The 17,374-nt window shown below is 48.2% G+C and overlaps 6 protein-coding genes across 6 annotated transcripts; 2 read left to right on the forward strand and 4 right to left on the reverse strand.

The window, feature by feature from the left end:
* Positions 1-133: 133 nt before the first annotated feature.
* Positions 134-2,933, reverse strand: EDB91DRAFT_1351176 (uncharacterized protein; the record flags this gene model as incomplete). Its single annotated transcript, XM_041326116.1, has 15 exons — positions 134-721; positions 785-913; positions 963-1,042; positions 1,101-1,216; positions 1,268-1,281; positions 1,339-1,474; positions 1,523-1,708; positions 1,760-1,851; positions 1,903-2,093; positions 2,154-2,207; positions 2,261-2,330; positions 2,406-2,451; positions 2,507-2,637; positions 2,688-2,823; positions 2,879-2,933. 15 exons carry the CDS (start codon positions 2,931-2,933, stop codon positions 397-399), a joined length of 1,761 nt encoding a protein of 586 aa, XP_041170069.1. The 3' UTR covers positions 134-396.
* Positions 2,934-3,465: 532 nt separating this feature from the next.
* Positions 3,466-4,216, forward strand: EDB91DRAFT_1172789 (uncharacterized protein). Its single transcript, XM_041320267.1, has 3 exons — positions 3,466-3,717; positions 3,796-3,954; positions 3,995-4,216. Exons 1-3 carry the CDS (start codon positions 3,544-3,546, stop codon positions 4,106-4,108), a joined length of 447 nt encoding a protein of 148 aa, XP_041170070.1. The 5' UTR covers positions 3,466-3,543; the 3' UTR covers positions 4,109-4,216.
* Positions 4,217-4,312: 96 nt separating this feature from the next.
* Positions 4,313-5,624, forward strand: EDB91DRAFT_1351177 (uncharacterized protein; the record flags this gene model as incomplete). Its single annotated transcript, XM_041326117.1, has 3 exons — positions 4,313-4,580; positions 4,632-4,733; positions 4,765-5,624. 3 exons carry the CDS (start codon positions 4,313-4,315, stop codon positions 5,409-5,411), a joined length of 1,017 nt encoding a protein of 338 aa, XP_041170071.1. The 3' UTR covers positions 5,412-5,624.
* A 4,839-nt stretch (positions 5,625-10,463) lies between these two features.
* Positions 10,464-11,529, reverse strand: EDB91DRAFT_1063407 (GTP-binding protein; the record flags this gene model as incomplete). Its single annotated transcript, XM_041314612.1, has 5 exons — positions 10,464-10,603; positions 10,664-10,873; positions 10,929-11,011; positions 11,062-11,259; positions 11,372-11,529. 5 exons carry the CDS (start codon positions 11,527-11,529, stop codon positions 10,464-10,466), a joined length of 789 nt encoding a protein of 262 aa, XP_041170072.1.
* A 2,867-nt stretch (positions 11,530-14,396) lies between these two features.
* On the reverse strand, positions 14,397-16,058 carry EDB91DRAFT_1038803 (uncharacterized protein; the record flags this gene model as incomplete). The annotated part of the gene is made up of 9 exons (XM_041312852.1): positions 14,397-14,679; positions 14,731-14,865; positions 14,915-14,994; positions 15,052-15,167; positions 15,219-15,232; positions 15,290-15,434; positions 15,485-15,670; positions 15,721-15,812; positions 15,865-16,058. Coding segments are annotated over 9 exons (1,245 nt in total), but the record flags the coding sequence as incomplete, so codon positions are not given.
* On the reverse strand, positions 15,996-17,112 carry EDB91DRAFT_165745 (uncharacterized protein). Its single transcript, XM_041326286.1, has 6 exons — positions 16,856-17,112; positions 16,667-16,802; positions 16,472-16,614; positions 16,365-16,416; positions 16,218-16,305; positions 15,996-16,164 (listed from the first exon to the last, which is right to left on the reverse strand). The coding sequence occupies exons 1-6, from the start codon at positions 16,914-16,916 to the stop codon at positions 16,093-16,095; spliced, it is 552 nt and encodes a 183-aa protein (XP_041170074.1). The 5' UTR covers positions 16,917-17,112; the 3' UTR covers positions 15,996-16,092.
* Positions 17,113-17,374: the final 262 nt, after the last annotated feature.

The following is a 17,374-nucleotide window of genomic DNA, read 5'->3' on the forward strand; positions in this document are numbered from 1 at the left end:
CGTACCCTAGGACAGTCTGCAGTACTCAGCAGTTGAAGCTGGAGTGCTCGGTATAGTAGTATGTACTCCTTTTCTCGTCAAGCTTCCAGTCTGAAAGCGAACTTCGAAGACTATGTCTATTTCTCGTGACGTTAATGCTCAGACCACCTTTGAACTTGGCTTTAACCTGATCATTGACTCGCCTTCGAACTACGCAAAGACCGAGCTTGTAAACTGCATGTAGCCATTACGTTGCCAGTGTGCCAGAGAATCCTGGCTGGTGAATGGAGTCACGGAATATAAATAAAGGCCTTGACTCGAGACTACGCGTGTGCATACATATTGAAATTGCAGAGTATAACTGCAGGGTACGAAGCTAGAACAATCACTGAGGGCTACCATGAAGGCTCGGGCTGATTACCACTCTTCGTCTAGTTGCAACCTCATCATCTGCTGCCGAATCTGCGTCCTCAGGTCCTCAACTTCATCAGCCTTGATGGAGTGATCCTCGATCAATCCAACAATCTTCTCAAGCGCATCGTCTCTTCCACTAGGAGTCAGAGGCATATGCCAGGATTTGATCTTCAAGTGGACACCGCTTTTGCCAGTCACCCCATAGGTTTTGATAGCAGCTTTGATGGCACGACGAGAGACGGGCCCTGCCGGCGCTAGCAGGAATAAGATCTGCATGATGCATGTTAAATCTACGATGTACGTCATAATCCGACGCAAGACAATGTCTCTAAATCAGTTGATGAAGCTATTCTGGACGCCTTGCAGATAGCGAAAGCACGCATTCACTTACGTCCGTTGATAGGTATCATAAGCCCACTTAACCACGACCACCCCTGCGGCAATCGACGCAACGATCGGTAGAATCGGGCCTGCTAGCGGCAGTTTCAAAATTTCCGCGACAACAGAGAGGCCAAATTGACTGCCAAGACCTCCATAAAATGAAAGTATCTCAGAGTACAACAACTCACACAGCTTGCGCTAGATTTGGAAGGTCGGTGTTGTCCAGATCATTTAGAATCTGCGTTCGGAACTTTTCATCGGCTAAATGCTTTGCAGAAACATGTTAGCGGCCTGTGATATCAACCCATATAAGATAGACATCATACACAGTAAGGGTCATTGAAGTTCCAAACGTCAATGACGTCCTTGTGAATCACGGACAAACAGTCCTGCATGGTGAAGCCTGCGAAGTCCATGCTCGAACCGAGACCTCTCCAATACCCTAAAATTTCAGAAGTCACAAAAAGGCGGCGTAGGCTGTCACAGGACTAACTTTTCTTGCCAATGCTGTGAAGAGTAAAGTGTGAAATTAGGACTTAAGAAAGGGGCAGTGATCGTGCATACGCAATTGATGCCTTAACTTTAAGTCCAATATCGACTCGCTGGGCTATCATCATAGTTAATGACGCTTCAAATTTTTCGACGTTCGTGGTCGTGAGTTCAACCAGCTCTCTTATGGTGTTCTCATACCCATTTTTTGCTGCCAAGGTACATTAGAATCGGAGACTAGAAAGATGGAGGTTCTTACTGGAAATTGTTGCATGTAGGATGTCACTTCCAACCTCATGCTCAAGTGGCTGGACACACAGATTATTCAAAGAGTCTCTTTTAAGCTGATCGAGTGCAGCTGCATCCCATCCTCCCGATTTCATGGCGTTGAGCTTCAGTGTGTTGACAAGAAGATCCTGCTTGGTAAAGACAACAATGATCGGAACTACAGTTTGGAACATGAGTTACGAGAAGACGAAGTGTAAACGGTTCGCACTATCGCCCAATAATTCCTTTCTCGATTTTAGAAACTCCTCTACTCCACTCTCAAGCAGCCGCCCACTGGCATGAGGTATCGAGAGGCAGAGCCTTCAAACAGTGTCAGCATGGCAGGTGGCGGCGGTAGCTCGAACATCATACCAGACCGCATGTATCTTGTCCTTCAGTTCGGGCATTTTGCGTCGGCGGGCAATGAACTCTTTTGCATCCGAAAAACTGGCGCTGTCGCCAGATTCGAATCCCTCACTATCGTGCAGGACAAATCGCCCGTTTTCTGGTGCGATGAACTCCTTATCGATATCCGTTTTGCCCCGCGTGTGTTCAGAGACATGCTGTAAAGGGTGGGCGAGCGTCAGTATCTCTCGTCCGCGCTACTAATTCGTCAACTTAACCACTTCGTTTATCTTAAATGCCTGGTGGATCAACGAAGACTTGCCGACTCCTGTCTAAAGAGCGGGTGGGTGAGTGATCTATGCTTGAAGACATTGAACAGACAGACCTTCCCTATTACCAGTAGTCGGAACCTTGGACAAATCTGTAGGATACTATTGCTAGTCGGCTGCAGCCGTCTGATATCGTAATGGCCGATATGGACGGGGATTATCAGTTTGTTGTCGAGACAAGGGAAGTATAAATACACTGACGATATTGTAATGATGATAGTGATCTTCCGCTGAGTCGTCCGATACTCTGTCACACCAAGCTATCAACTTAATGCGACACAGCTTGAGACGAGTGGGTTCACCTCGTTTACCATCTTGATCCACTGCGTTGGACAGGATGTCTTTTCCGTCCAATGAAAACTCCACGATAGTCTTCCGCACAGTGTGATGCTGACAGTGCACAATCAAGGAAACCCGCTCAGTACTCACCGCGCTGTGGTAAAATGTTCTGACCGAGTTCCTGGAACTATATGTGGGACTCACATGGCGGGATCGAACTTTGCACTAAGGTCTTTGTCGTTTCCCGAGCCACGGCGGATTTCCCGTCGCTGTGAATCAAGCTCCAACTCGACAAATTCAACCTTCTTCTTCGAAGCATCGTCGGGGCAGATGACGATACCTAGGAAGATGTTTAAGGGTGAAATACTCTTTAAGTTTAAGTGGGAAATTCTCACTGGAAATGTGGAGAGGAGCAGAGGAGGAGGCTATCGCAGTGGTATTTTCAGACATTGTCTTGTGAGTCAATGGGAGGGAGGTTAAGGAGGGAATAGATGACAGCCGCAAATACAGCAGTAGCCACTGGGGTGCATCCTTCGTATTAGCGCGTATTTTGCACGTGCTGAATGCACCTCGAGGTAGCTTGCTGCACAGGAACTAGGAGGGGTGGGAAGTTACTATTGTATTACGTATACTCACAGCCCAGGGTTCATGCACCTATACCAGGGCCTACTGACTTATCCGCCGTTCAGGCGGTTCAGGAGCAACTTATTGGACATTCGCTGCGTGCGGTTTTAATCCATCCGCATTCAGTACCACACAAGCAGCCATAATTCGCTGCGAGTATCTCACTCCCGCGTCTCGCAACCCCGCAGAATTGCCTGGCATGATATGGTCGGCAGACTTGTCTCGCACACCATGTTCGCGATCTTTTTCGGTGACTCCACGTTCGCCCCGAAATGCATGATCGACGGGGTGAACATTCAGGAATACCTTCAGACGCACTTCGCAAACGCTTTTGGAAAGTTGGCGGAGCGAGTGGCAACAGCTGGGGACCTTCTTGACGAAGTTGTCATTGGGTGGGACAGCATGAACGAGCCAGCAGAAGGGCTCATCTCATGGAATGACCTCAATGCGTATCCGGTGGAACAGGGTTTCACACTCAAGTAGGGCACCGTTCCGTCACCAGCGCAGAGCTTCCGTCTCGGTATGGGCCAGGGTGCAGACTCTTGACAACTACACTTTTGGCTCCATGGGTCCAAAACGTGATGGCAGTGTCACCATCGACCTTAACGGTGTCAAGGCATGGTCAGATCCCTCTACGGAGCCCGGAGGCATTCACCCACACTGGGGCTGGAGACGCGACCCTGGTTAGACGCTCGGTACTTGCGTACGGGCTTTGCACGATGTATGGGACGTGCAGAGTGGATATATTATGCAGCCGGATTATTTCGCACATGTTCCAGGAACAGAAGCACCCGTACATTTCCTGCGCGCTTTCTTCCTTCCCCAATGTGCTCTTTACCTGAAGGCAGTTAGAAGCCCACCATCCATAAGCCATCGCGTTCGTGCAGCTCCCCATGTTTGCACATCCTCCCCCGATACCAGAAGAGATATTACAGGGCAGGGCATGCTATTCAACGCATTATTATGATGGCCTGACACTCGTTACACGCCACTGGAACTAGTTCAACGCTGATGCCCTTGGTCTCCTGCGGGGAAAATATTCAACCCAAATACAAGCTTTGTGCATAGGTGAACGCGCCATATGGAACAGCCTTCAGAGCCAGCTCGGCTACCTGAAGGCAGACGCAACGCAACTAGGTGCGCTTCCACCTACCGGCCCAGCATGATACCCGACTATCATTGGAGAAATTGGGACGCCTATCAATATGGATGTCAAGCGCTCGTATGGATACACCGATGGTGGCAAATACAAGGTTGATTACTCGCGGCAAGAGCGTGCGCTTGATGCAAGTTTGAACGCGGCGGACGGCGATAACTGCTTGAACTGGACGGTGTGGACGTGGTGCCCCGATAGTTCAAACCCTTGGGGGAATGGGTGGAACATGGAGGATCTCAGCCTATTGTGTAACGACTTGCGTGCAGGAGAAGCGGGAAGGGTCCCGGGCATCCAGACGCCGTTCAAATCGTCAATGGGTTCATTAGCGCCAGCATGAGCGTCGACTCTCAGCACATCAACTCTTCCAGTATATCCTTCGCCTTACGCCAACTCTAGTGTCGAAGACGGCGAACCTGTGAAGTGCGATCCCGCCTCTCTCCTATCGTTCCTTACGAACGGTGCCACGCGCCGTGCGCGTTTTCTGTCGTCCGTAGCCAATAGCGGTCGTTGGTACCCCTACGAACATCCAGTTCGACATCTCCAAAGCGACCTTCCGCCTTACTCTCAAGGTCAACGCAGAGGATACACCTGTTGACGAAGACGATGACATCGTACCTGGAAAGAAAGGACTGTACAAGGATAGTTCCCTGCCCACCGAAATTTTCCTGCCTCTCGTTCATTTTGCCTTGGATGCTGGCTTGAGCAAAGCCCTCGGTTCTGCCGCCGAGGACCAAGTCGACGATTTCCTAGACGTTGGGCAGGAAGGGATGAGCCACAGTTCATCAGGGACAACGACACCTCGCGCGTACACGTCATCGACGCTCACTCTTCCTTTGACTTCTCAAGCTGCGCTGTCGCCAATCATATTCAAGGACGACTTGTACGACATCGCTGTCACTGCATCCGAGGGCCGCCTGGAGCTTCTCGCGTCGGAGCAGAAGCTTCTCTGGTTCTACACTATACTGACGGAGAAGGCAGACAAGGAGCTGACGGTAGAAGTGCGCCGTTCATCAGGTGCCCTCAAGGCCAACTCACTCGGGCTTGGATATACCACTGAGAGCAGAGCGAGAGATGGGTGCGCTGGATGGCTGGAGCAGGCGGGGTTGTTGGGCGAAGGGTGGTGCCCTAAGGGTTGTTCAATCATGTGAAGTGGCGGTTATTTTATCTTATGCTCTTTCCTCGACACATCTAATGGCAGCGGTCAATACATTCTTTGTAGGAAATAATCATATGTATCGTACATACCTCTCGGCTGCCTCTTGTTAGTACTCATTTCCATCACACAATTTGCTTGGCCATCGATCAGTATTGATCAGTATTTACTGCGACTGAGCAAGTTCAGTAGTCATAATGCATCTACCCGCGTGCCCATACCACCAACACCATTAATAGTTTGCTAGCTAAGATCACCGCTCTTGTAAACAAGATACTCGACGCACCTGTGGAATAATCAGATATCCTCCTGGGTTAAAGAAGAGCACTGACTATTACTGGAAAGGTCAATTCACGGCTACAAGATCTTATGGTCTGGAGCTGTTTGGAGCTAATGTGATTGCCACTTCTGCTCACGATGATCGTTCCGTAATTTTCATCCAGTATGTCGATTTCACGACGCCAGGTTGAATTCATATGTAATGATCTGCTTACACCCTGTCGGGATATTTGGTGGAAAAGATAAGTTTACTAAGAATTCCCGCACATACGCATTCAGAACCTAAAAAACCCTCCACTGTTGTAAGGCGTCCCTAGATACAACTCCAACATAGTTGTTGGGAGGAAACGAGGAATCTTGTACTGGAATGTCCTCCGCTTCCTAAAACGTCTCCTTCGAAACTAAGAAAATCTTCCAGTGCGACAAAGAGATGCAGTTGATGATAACTGAGTGCAGACTACACCATGACGGAATATTTACAACAGTATTGATGTTGCTCATCGTCAATCTCAAAGGAGGAACTATAAGCCCGTTGGCTTACCTGAGTTCCCATAATCAGCATAAATACTGTCCGAGATAATGAAGCGTGAGCTTTCATTATCACTGCCTTTTGGCGTAACGGTTAAGGGACGACAGTATTGACTCTTTATTTACAGGATCTTTTCGTTTAGTCTAACCCTAACCCTACATCACACTGAGTCGAATGAAGACAGTCGAAGTTCCTTCTTACCTTGGTACTCTAAGGCATGCTGGCACGCGCTCTACATAGCGTTCAGCAAAGCCACAACTATTGGTAAAATCTGTTGTCACCGTTCTCGCACTGTTAATCGAGCTAGAATCACATACCTATGAACAATCACTGCATCAGTAGTAAGTTCTGGTCCTTACTGGTCTGCACTCTAGCTGAGCATCGCTAATCGACATACTGAAAGCCGACCACACTTGCCTTGCAACTCCAACTGCCGAGTCACCTACCCTGCCTGCCAGCGTACATATTGAAACGGATTATTCATCTGGACGGTCTACCACTAGCGATACTGCCGTCTGTCCTGACTCGATGACCCGTACTTGTTCATAGATGATCATAAATTCACCAGGCTCGCAGCGGATGGTTTGGAGCACCCTCTATGATGGACGGAAGAATGGATGTGATAGGGACTAAGCTGGACGGAAATATATTAACGGTGCGTCCCTCGTCATGAGCCCAATCGATCCCTGTGCTAATCTAACCTCTATTCCCCATCCCGCTTGTCAACTTATTTAGGCGGTACCTAGGTCGTGCCTACACCCAAACCTACACTTCATGATGCTCTTACATACTCCCGCCTCATTTCCTGTCGGTGTGGCTTGCTGTCCACCTCGTCCTCGCTCGTTTATTCTTGTCGATACGCGAAATTGTGTTCAACTATGAGACAATAATACAATACTATGATTGCCTTTTCAAGGATCTCTGCTTTGGGTTCACGACGCTCTCCCCGAACGTTCATGTACACGACTTGATTCACCCGGGCGGCGTGATGTCCTGACGAGCATCGACAGGGTTGTCAGTCGTGTCCGTCGTCACGCCGCAGTCAAGTCGCTCCTGAAAGTAAGAATAAGCAACGATCACTTTGACGAGCGCGAGTACATTTCACAATGTAGAAAACGGTATAACGAGAGCGGTAAAAGGGGTGTTGAAACCCGATAGTACAGTCTGCGACACTCAGCAGTTGAAGCTGGAGTGCTCGGTATAGTAGTACATATCATTGGAATGAACATCGGAACTTGGAAAGCAAGAGACAGCGGTCTGCACCACTCAGTGCTCAGTATCATAGTGGCACAACATGGCATGGAGCATCGTTCTACTTCCTCGCTGCCAAGTCCTTTGCTGCAGGCGACTGGTAAACAGTGTCGGGTTCGATACGAGGTGAGGGACTTACACAGGCGATTTTCGAGAATGAACTCGAGAATCTTCTTCTTCAACTCTTCCTTGTAACCTCGACCAGCAATTTCCGTTGCGACTTTCTTCACAGTGACAGCCATAGGAGATTTCACGTAATAGTCCACGGCGGACTTGACGAATTCCAGTTGCCGGTCATGCTTGAGGAAGGCAGCGTATTCGAGGACGATGATGGTAGCTGCTACTTGTGATTAAAATGGTAGCTGACCATGCATTCAGAAACGAACCAATGCCGGTCTGAATGATATTGCTCGTAGAAGTAAACCATGATCCCTTGCCAATCTATTGCAAACTCTTGAATGATGAGGATCAATGCGGGAACTTTAGTACCTACTACAGGCTGAAGGACAGGCACAAGTCGACCTTTCCGGGTTTTGATCTACTCATTGAAGCGGATGAAAGGTGTTAGCACCGGAAACAAGTCAAACAGAGCACTTGCCTCCTGGAACAAAGAATTGTCAAATTCCTGATGTGGCATTCTCGAAAGTTATGAATGAACTTACATTCTGTGCAATTGATAGTCATGAATGGTCAAACAGCGGAAGATAGTGGTACCATGATCAAATGACTTACAAACTATCAGGGAGAGAGAACCAGGTTAGTGCTGCTATAAAATGGTGAATCTATTGAATGGACATACGAGCTATGTGAGACCAACAAAATCATGCATCAGTGGGCAGAGGTAGATTTAGACAGGAAATATCATACCTCCTATAAGGGATAAGAATCATTAGGTGTTACAGGTTACAACATATGACTCACAGGCTAGAGAGAAAGTGCCGATCAGAATTGCCACATGGTGAGTATGCAAATGACTCACATTCTAGGTAGGGTATCAGAATATTGAAGATGAGTGACCATGGGAGAAGGGCTTGAAATTACAATGGATACTCAACAAACTATGTGTTGGATAGTAAGCAACAATGACTCAATATGTCTAACAATAATGAAGAGAGGACTTACATTAGGCTATGAATGGCCAATAGATATCATGATGTCAGTATGATCTCTATGAAATATACAATAAAGAGACCAACCACCTGTCAAAGAACCAGTAACAGCAAGACATGGGCATATTATTACAATGGAATCAGCTTAAGAAGCCAAGGGACTTACTGGTGCCTATCAACAGACCAGCAGGGAGAAAGCATTAGGATCATCAGCAAGGGTTCAGGATGAGCAGCCGTCAAGGTACTGACCTTCTGTCAACAGGGCAGCAGCAGCAAGGTATCAGGATGATCAGCAAGGGTTCAGGATGAGAGACCATCCAGGCACTTACATGCTGTCAACAGGCCAGCAGCCACAAGGGATGGGGATGATCAGCATGGGTTCAGGATGAGAGACCATCCAGGCACTTACAAACTGTCAACAGGCCAGCAGCCACAAGGGATGGGGATGATCAGCATGGGTTCAGGATGAGAGACCATCCAGGCACTTACGTACTGTCAACAGGCCAGCAGCCACAAGGGATGGGGATGATCAGCATGGGTTCAGGATGAGAGACCATCCAGGCACTTACGTCCTGTCAACAGGCCAGCAGCCACAAGGGATGGGGATGATCAGCATGGGTTCAGGATGAGAGACCATCCAGGCACTTACCTCCTGTCAACAGGCCAGCAGCCACAAGGGATGGGGATGATCAGCATGGGTTCAGAATCAGAAACCAACAAGGTACTTACTTTCTGTCAACAGGCCAGCAGTTACAAGGCATCAGGATCATTAGGATGGTGTCAGCATGATAAACTGTTGGGGTACTTACCCACTGTCAACAGGCCAGCAGCCACAAGGGATGGGGATGATCAGCATGGGTTCAGGATGAGAGACCATCCAGGCACTTACCAACTGTCAACAGGCCAGCAGCCACAAGGGATGGGGATGATCAGCATGGGTTCAGGATGAGAGACCATCCAGGCACTTACAAACTGTCAACAGGCCAGCAGCCACAAGGGATGGGGATGATCAGCATGGGTTCAGGATGAGAAACCATCCAGGCACTTACATCCTGTCAACAGGCCAGCAGCCACAAGGGATGGGGATGATCAGCATGGGTTCGGGATGAGAGACCATCCAGGCACTTACATGCTGTCAACAGGCCAGCAGCCACAAGGGATGGGGATGATCAGCATGGGTTCAGGATGAGAGACCATCCAGGCACTTACCAACTGTCAACAGGCCAGCAGCCACAAGGGATGGGGATGATCAACATGGGTTCAGGATGAGAGACCATCCAGGCACTTACGTCCTGTCAACAGGCCAGCAGCCACAAGGGATGGGGATGATCAGCATGGGTTCAGGATGAGAGACCATCCAGGCACTTACGTCCTGTCAACAGGCCAGCAGCCACAAGGGATGGGGATGATCAGCATGCATTCAGAATCAGAAACCAACAAGGTACTTACTTTCTGTCAACAGGCCAGCAGTTACAAGGCATCAGGATCATTAGGATGGTGTCAGCATGATAAACTGTTGGGGTACTTACCCACTGTCAACAAGCCCATGGAAGCAAGCCATCAGAATTGTCAATACTGGTTGAGTTTTGCAAACTACAATCTTACCAGCTATCATCAAACAACAACTACAATCAAGGACAACACATCAGCATGTCTACAGTTTTAGCCATGCAATATTTACCATTAGTTAGCACCATCACCAAGACATCATCATATTCAATCAATCATTGTCTTACTTTGAGATATGAAAACCACTTAGCAATGTCATACTGGTACCGTTCAAGATCAGTCAGACGCAGCAAGGATTGCTTATTTGCACAATCAACAACCATTCTAGATGATGTTAGAACACGACTATGTGGACACACAACTACACAACTCACTCGATGGCACACTTGATACAAAGTTCTAGGTTTGACTGTTGTGTTGAGACCAAGCACAAGCGTAATTCTTCGTCATCCAATGCAAAAGTAGTGTGCTCTAGTAGTGCATCACAGCCTGTATCCTCTTTGTTCATATCTTGGATGACCCACGTCAACTTATATACTAGACAAAACAATCTCGAGCTGGATGACTCACTCTGCAAGCGCACATGGCACTTCGGACGTGCACGGTTCTTGGGGGCATACAACCGATCCAAGACACCCGTACTCATGAATAGTTGTTCGACACGCTGGGCGATTTTCTCCAAGCGCTCTTCTTTCGACACCCCGATCAGTTGCTTCTTGATTTCTCCAAATGCAACTGGACGTAGGGCATCAAACTTGGTGAAGACCACAATTACAGGGACTGAAGAATGTCTATTTAGTCCAAGCATGACAAAGGTCATGTTCAACAAGCTCACCATTTCCAGTGTCGCATTCGGAGAAAAACTTCTCCTCTGACCGCTGGAATGTTCGGCAATGATCGTCCATCGGAACACAATACCTGTAGGACATCGACGAACGAGCACAGCATGCCAGGAGGGAGTCACTTACCACACAGCGTGGATTCGTTCCTCCAACTTTGTCGTGTTCGCGCGTTCTGCGATAAATTTCTTCATGTCCTCGAATTCTTCTACAGAGCCCGCTTCAAAACCGCACGAGTCGTGAAAGACGAAACCGGGATTGCTTTTGAATACCATCTCGTTCGTGATGTCGTGATTTCCACGCTGAGAGTCCATCAATGCACATGTACTTGTAGGACAGATGGTGCACACACCAATATCGAGCCTTCTACGACAGTGGCATCGATCTACTCACAAGTGATCAGCGCTCGACCCCCCGCATGGCGCAGAACATATCACACACCTTGTCTCCTTTGGCATTGTAAATCTCTGGCTTTTCCGTGGTGTTGCAAACCTTCTGAAGGATGGTCGTTTTGCCTGCGTTCGCCCTTCCTACGATCAGAACTCGAAAGCGCCCAAACGTCTTTCTGAGGTTCTGAGGGTCGACTTTTGGTGCCATCGGGAGATCTTGATGTGCGCGCTGAAAGCAGAAGTGGTCTGGTTTCTCGTACAAACAGTGGGGAGTAATACGGAACGGGATCGCAGCGAAATACGAGAGCGAATGGACACCAAGCATGCGCACCGATGGCTCATGACACAACATGTACACACGGCGTCTATCTCCCTGAATTAGACGACCGATTCTACAATTGCACCGTAAATGCACCATTTGCCAATCGTTCAATTGTCCGTGCAATGATGCGCGAAGACTAAGTACACGACAAACGATTTGAATTATAAGACCATTGATAGAGAGTCAGCTACGATGAATGATCAGATTATGGTGGAAATGAGAAATTACCGTCTTCCCTACCCCTCTCCTTGAAAAGAAGTGATATCAATTTCTGCGAAGGTGCAAGTGAGCTCGATCTTTCAAGGTCTTTCAGATGATGGGTCCTTGAGGCGTCTGTGAACGCAAGAGCATCTCAGGGCGTGCGTCCCCCTATGGAACGGGAGAGATCTCGTGAACCTCGACAGGTTCTCCATGTTCCTACCTTAGGAAATGGTGGCGCTAGATATGAATGCAGAAGCTGCACAGGCGGGTGTTGTTTGACCTCGGACATCGGCCACACTAGTCGATGCTGGGAGAAGGGCCGATGGAGCGGGCCGTGGTAGGTTGTAGGATCCGTAACTGGGGGTAGGATTGGTACATGTGCTCGGATGACTCAACAAGTCGACTGCTCATCGTGCTGTAGAAACGGTGCATATAATCAAAATATGTTATTGTGGAGTATCATGTAATACGTACTGGTAACCTTATGCTTGGATTTGGAGGGCTAGCGCGAGCTTACTAAATCTACCCCAGAACGTTCGGAAACCGACACCTGAGCAAGATGCACAACGTTTCTTGCGACCTGACATAGGATCAAATTGCGGTTCTGTGCGCCACTGTTTCCCTTCGATTCTGCCCGCCCTGGTGCTCACCTTGATGAATGATATGCTGTCCAGGTCCTCGCACGCCAGGAGGATATATTATGGCATAGCGAGCTTCCTGGTATCTTTTGAGGGGTGAACCGAAACCATATTGCGGTGATGTAAGCGATGAAGTACATGGCCTGGTGCTGAAATTGCGAACGAACAAATGCACAGCCCCAAGTACAAGCTAGCTTCGAGCCCCGTGCAAAATAGCATACTTTGGCAAGGATACAGTGAATGCAAGGACTTGCGGTGCGCGCTAAGACTCACTGAGGTTTGAAAGATATTTGGGACTGCGCTTTGGATCCAGTCATTTCGGGGAACGTCGACAGAATCGCGGGATACCATAGTGCTGAGTGCTGGGGTGCATGGTGCGGGGCAGAGATAATCTCTGCTGGTATCGAACCTCTTCCTGGGTGGACTGTACCAATGTCGCAGATATCCAACGTCTTGTCCAATGAAGTGGACAGATTGAGTGTCGTATCGTCTCCAGCCTCCACGAGCAGTAATAGGCTACCATTTTGCTCCGGTAGTCGAGACTGTATGTGATGATCCCGCTATACTTATTATTTATTTATTTATGTTGTCAGTTGATCCTAGGTAAGGTGAAATACGCACTAAGATAGCATCGAGGTCAATATGGAAGCGCGACGTACTTCCCTGGAACGTCATTTTATTTATCGTTCATTGGGGCCATTGGCCCTATGTCGGATGATACAGCACATGTGTAGAGACCCACTCTTTACGGATGATCGTGATATACTTTATGTGCTATATGAAATATCTGCTAATGCGTAATGCTCACATTTTGCACAGGTGCCTACCGGACTTGTAGCTGTGGTGTTATTTACAATCACAATTCACTGTCTTTCTGGCTTCACTTCGCCAAAACTCCACTTTACGCTCGCTATCAGACTTGGTGTCAGCGATGACGAGACTTAACGAACCAAAGTGCATTGAACTGCCTCGGAATTCGAACCGGACTGATGTCCCGCCCCCCTTCTCGGCCGCAGAAATAATACCGTTTATACTGGTCAGTCCGTGCTCCAACAGTCGATCGGTGCTCATAGAACACCTACAATTATTCCACTGCACGGTAGAAGCAAACGCCGGACGTTCAGTCTAGGTCTGGGTACAAGTGAGCGCAAGAATAAATGCACCTTGATCCAGCATTGATAGGTACAGTCTCCTTCACTTGCTCTGCGAGACGTTGTATTGAAGATGCAGAATCCATCTTTCTACCAAAAGGTGCATAGTCTGCACCGCCGGTCACGAAGAGTGTACTCAATTCGGCTTTGGCGCGACCGATGATGATGTTGTCAGTTACAGGTATCAGTAGATTAGTGAAACATGATGATAGAAAGGGGGCGCAATAAGAAAAGAAGTGAAGAAACCCAGGGTGACGACCTGCCTCTGCGGATATAAAGGTCTGCGCTCGAGCCACGATTGATGTCGTTTCGTTTTGAATGCCACATTTAGCAGGAGAGGCTCTCTCACAGAACGAACGACGTGGTGGATATTCGTGAAAAAAATAAACATCGAACGCAAAGTGATAGCATCGTTGTTTAGCAAAGAGCTTAATCTTGAGTCTAATAACGTGCAGACCACCTTTGAACCGGGCTGCGACCTGATTGACTCCACAGAGACGGAGCTGATAAGGTTGCTATAACCACCACGCTGAGTGTGCCAGAGAACCCGGCTGGTGAAACCAATCAAGTCAGAGAATATAAATAAAGGCTTTGGCTCGATATAACTCAGCTAATATCAGATAAGCGCGTGCATATACGTTGCGAAGGTCCGAAGGATAAGTGCAAGGTACCAAGTTACAGAAACTGCGATCACTGAGCACTATCATGAAGGCCCGGGCTCCATCTACCACTCTTCATCCAGTTGCAACCCCACCATGCGCGGCCCAATCTTCGTTCTCAGGTCCTGGACTTCTTCAGCCTTGATGGAGTGGCGCTCAATCAATCTGACAATCTCATCCAGTGCATCGTCTCCTCCAGTACGGGTTAAAGGTACATGGGAGTGAATTGCTGAATGAACACTGCTTTTCCCCGCCTCATCATAGGCTTTGATAGCAATTTTGATGACGCGACGAGAGATGGGCCCTGTCGGCGCCAGCAGGAACGCAATCTGCATGATACATGTTAAATCCACGATGTACGCCATAATCCGCCGTAAGGTCATGTTTCTAGAAGCCATTCTGAGCACGTTGCAAATAGCGAAATAACGCTTCACTCACGTCTGTTGATAGATGTCATAGACCCATTTAGCCATGACCATCCCTGCGGCAATGGGTGCAACGATCGGTAGAAACGGAGCTGCCAGTGGCGTCATGATACCTATTATTGCCCCGACCACGGTGAGGCCAAATGTACTGCCAATACCTCCATAAACTGAAAGCATCTCACAGTACAACAACTCACAAAGATCCCGCTGTGTTCGGAAAGTCGTCCCTGTCTAGATCTTGTAGAATCAGCTCTTGGAACTTGCCACTGGCCAAGTGCTTTGCAAAACACGTCAGCAACCTGAGATATTAACCCATACAAGATAGGCATCTTACGCAGTGAGGGTCATTGAAGTTCCATACGGCAATGACGTCCTTGTGGATCACAGACAAACAGTCCTTCATGGTGAAGCCTGCGAAGTTCATACTCGAGCCGAGACCTCTCCAATATCCTAAGAATTCAAAAGTCACAAAATGGCGTCGAAGACTGTGACGAGACTAACTTTTCCTACCGATGCTGTGAAGAGTAAAGTGTGAAATAAGGCTCTACCAAAAGTATAGCGATCGTGCATACGCGATTGATGCCTTAACTTTAAGACCAATGTCTACTCGTTGGGCTATCATCATAGCCAATGCCGCTTCTGAGGCGACGAATTTTTCCACGTTTGTAGTTGTGAGATCAATCAGCTCTCGTACAGTATTTTCGTACCCATCCGTTGCTGTCAAGGTACATTAGAATCACAGGCTAGAGAAGGCGAATGCCCCTCACTGGAAACAGTTGCATGCAGGATATCACTTCCAGCCACATCCATGAGCGGCTTGATACACAGATTATTCAAAAAGTCTCTTTTGAACTGTTCGAGCGCGGCTTCATCACATCCTTCCAAATCCATGGCTTCGAGCTCCAGTGCGTCGAGAAAAATATCGTGCTTGGTGAAGACAACAATGATCGGAACTACAGTTTGGAACATGAGTTACGAGAGACAAGAGGTAAACGATGCGCACTATTGCCCAGAATTGCCTTCCTCGATTCTAGAAACTCCTTGACTCCGTTCTCAAACAACCGTCCATCCGCATGAGGTATCGAGAGGCAGAGCCTTGAACCAGTGTCAGCACGGCAGAGTGGCAGTGGCAACTAGAACATCATACCAAACCGCGTGGATTTTGTCCTTCAGAGCGGGCATTTTGCGTCGGCAGTCGATAAACTCTTTTGCAGCCGCAAAACTGGCGCTGTCGCCAGCTTCGAATCCCTCACTATCGTGGAGGACAAACCGCCCGTTTTGGGGCGCGACGAACTCCCGATTGATATCAGCTACGCCTCGCGAATGTCCAGAGACATGCTGGGTGGGCGAGTGTCAGCATCTGTCGTCCACGGTACTAATTCTTCGACTTAACCACTTCGTCTATCTTAAATGCCTGGTGGATCAACGATGACTTGCCAACCCCAGTCTACAAAGCGGGTGCGTGAGCGATCTATGGTTGAAGACAGTGATCCGACAGACCTTCCCTATTACCAGTAGTCGGAACCTTGGACAAATCTCTAGAACATCACTGCTAGTCGGCTGCAGCTGTCTGGTATGGACACTATCGCTGATAGGACAAGGATGCTAGTTTGTTTTTTGAGACAAGATATCTTCAAATATACTGACGATATTGTAATGACGACAGTCATCTTCATCTTCTTTCTAGTCATCTCGTGCACTGTAACATCAAGCTATCAACTTAATGCGACACGATCGGAGACGGGTTGGTTCACCTCGTTTACCATCTTGATCCACTATATCGGACAAAATGTCTTGTCTGTCCAATGGAAACTTCACGATACTCTTCCACGGAAGTACGCCCATAGAATGGTGTTGACAGTGTACCAACAACGAAGCTGGCTCAGTGGTCACCGCACTGTGGTAAACTATTCAGACCGAATTCCTGGGCAACTATAGATGGGACTCACATGGCGTGATCGAACTTTGCACTAAGTTCTTTGTCTTTGCCCGAGCCGCGGAGGACTTCCCGTCGCTGTGAACCAAGCTCCAACTCGACAAATTCGACTATCTTTTTCGAAGCATCGTCGACCTGGATAACAATACCTAAGAAGTAAGATGTTTAAGGGTGAGATACTCGGTAAATGAGAGATTCTTACTGGAAATGTGGAGATGGACAGAGGAGGCAGCTACGGCGGCAGTGGTATAAGTTTCAGACATCGACTTTCCAGTGAACAGGAGGAGGGAATGGATGACAGCCGCGAAGGCACGCGAACATAGTATAATCGCACGCTGGATGGGCGCTTCGACAGTAGCACAAAAGTTAGACTAGCCGAAGAATAGCTTGACTAGCTAAGCAGATGGTTTTGATTTCCGATCGGCTTGACTAAGCAAGATTGAGCAGCCACTGCCAGTAGAGTTGTCAGAATGTAAGTATGATGGTGTCATTCTGGAGTGGGGAATGTATACTTATCCTCATCTTTTCAATTATTCAGCACTGTGCGTTGCTTTCCAAGCTCTCGGTGGGATGCTGTACGCGAAGGCTACATATTACCTATTTGTGCTGAAATAGCCTTGAGCAGATACCAACACCTCGACAGCTCTCGGAGCACCTGATGCTGTGGTACTCATGCATGATATTACTGTTACTGTAGTCTAGACCTCATGCATGTTCTACT

The sequence above is a fragment of the Suillus paluster genome (genome assembly GCF_016628075.1).
Source record: "Suillus paluster strain FC165 chromosome Unknown EDB91scaffold_148, whole genome shotgun sequence".
In the NCBI taxonomy this organism is placed as follows: Eukaryota; Fungi; Basidiomycota; class Agaricomycetes; order Boletales; family Suillaceae; genus Suillus; species Suillus paluster.

What these genes read in the sequence shown, in the direction of transcription:
- EDB91DRAFT_1172789 (XM_041320267.1), top strand. Translation starts at nt 3,544, where the DNA reads ATGACCTCAATGCGTATCCGGTGGAACAGGGTTTCACACTCAAGTAGG. An exon ending in TCACCATCGACCTTAACGGT is followed by an intron (nt 3,718 to 3,795) that starts GTCAAGGCATGG and finishes GACCCTGGTTAG; the next exon opens with ACGCTCGGTACTTGCGTACG. An exon ending in GTGCTCTTTACCTGAAGGCA is followed by an intron (nt 3,955 to 3,994) that starts GTTAGAAGCCCA and finishes GCGTTCGTGCAG; the next exon opens with CTCCCCATGTTTGCACATCC.
- EDB91DRAFT_165745 (XM_041326286.1), bottom strand. Translation starts at nt 16,916, where the DNA reads ATGTCTGAAACTTATACCACTGCCGCCGTAGCTGCCTCCTCTGTCCAT. An exon ending in GCAAAGTTCGATCACGCCAT is followed by an intron (nt 16,615 to 16,666) that starts GTGAGTCCCATC and finishes AGTTTACCACAG; the next exon opens with TGCGGTGACCACTGAGCCAG. An exon ending in ACTGTCGTCATTACAATATC is followed by an intron (nt 16,306 to 16,364) that starts GTCAGTATATTT and finishes TTGTCCTATCAG; the next exon opens with CGATAGTGTCCATACCAGAC.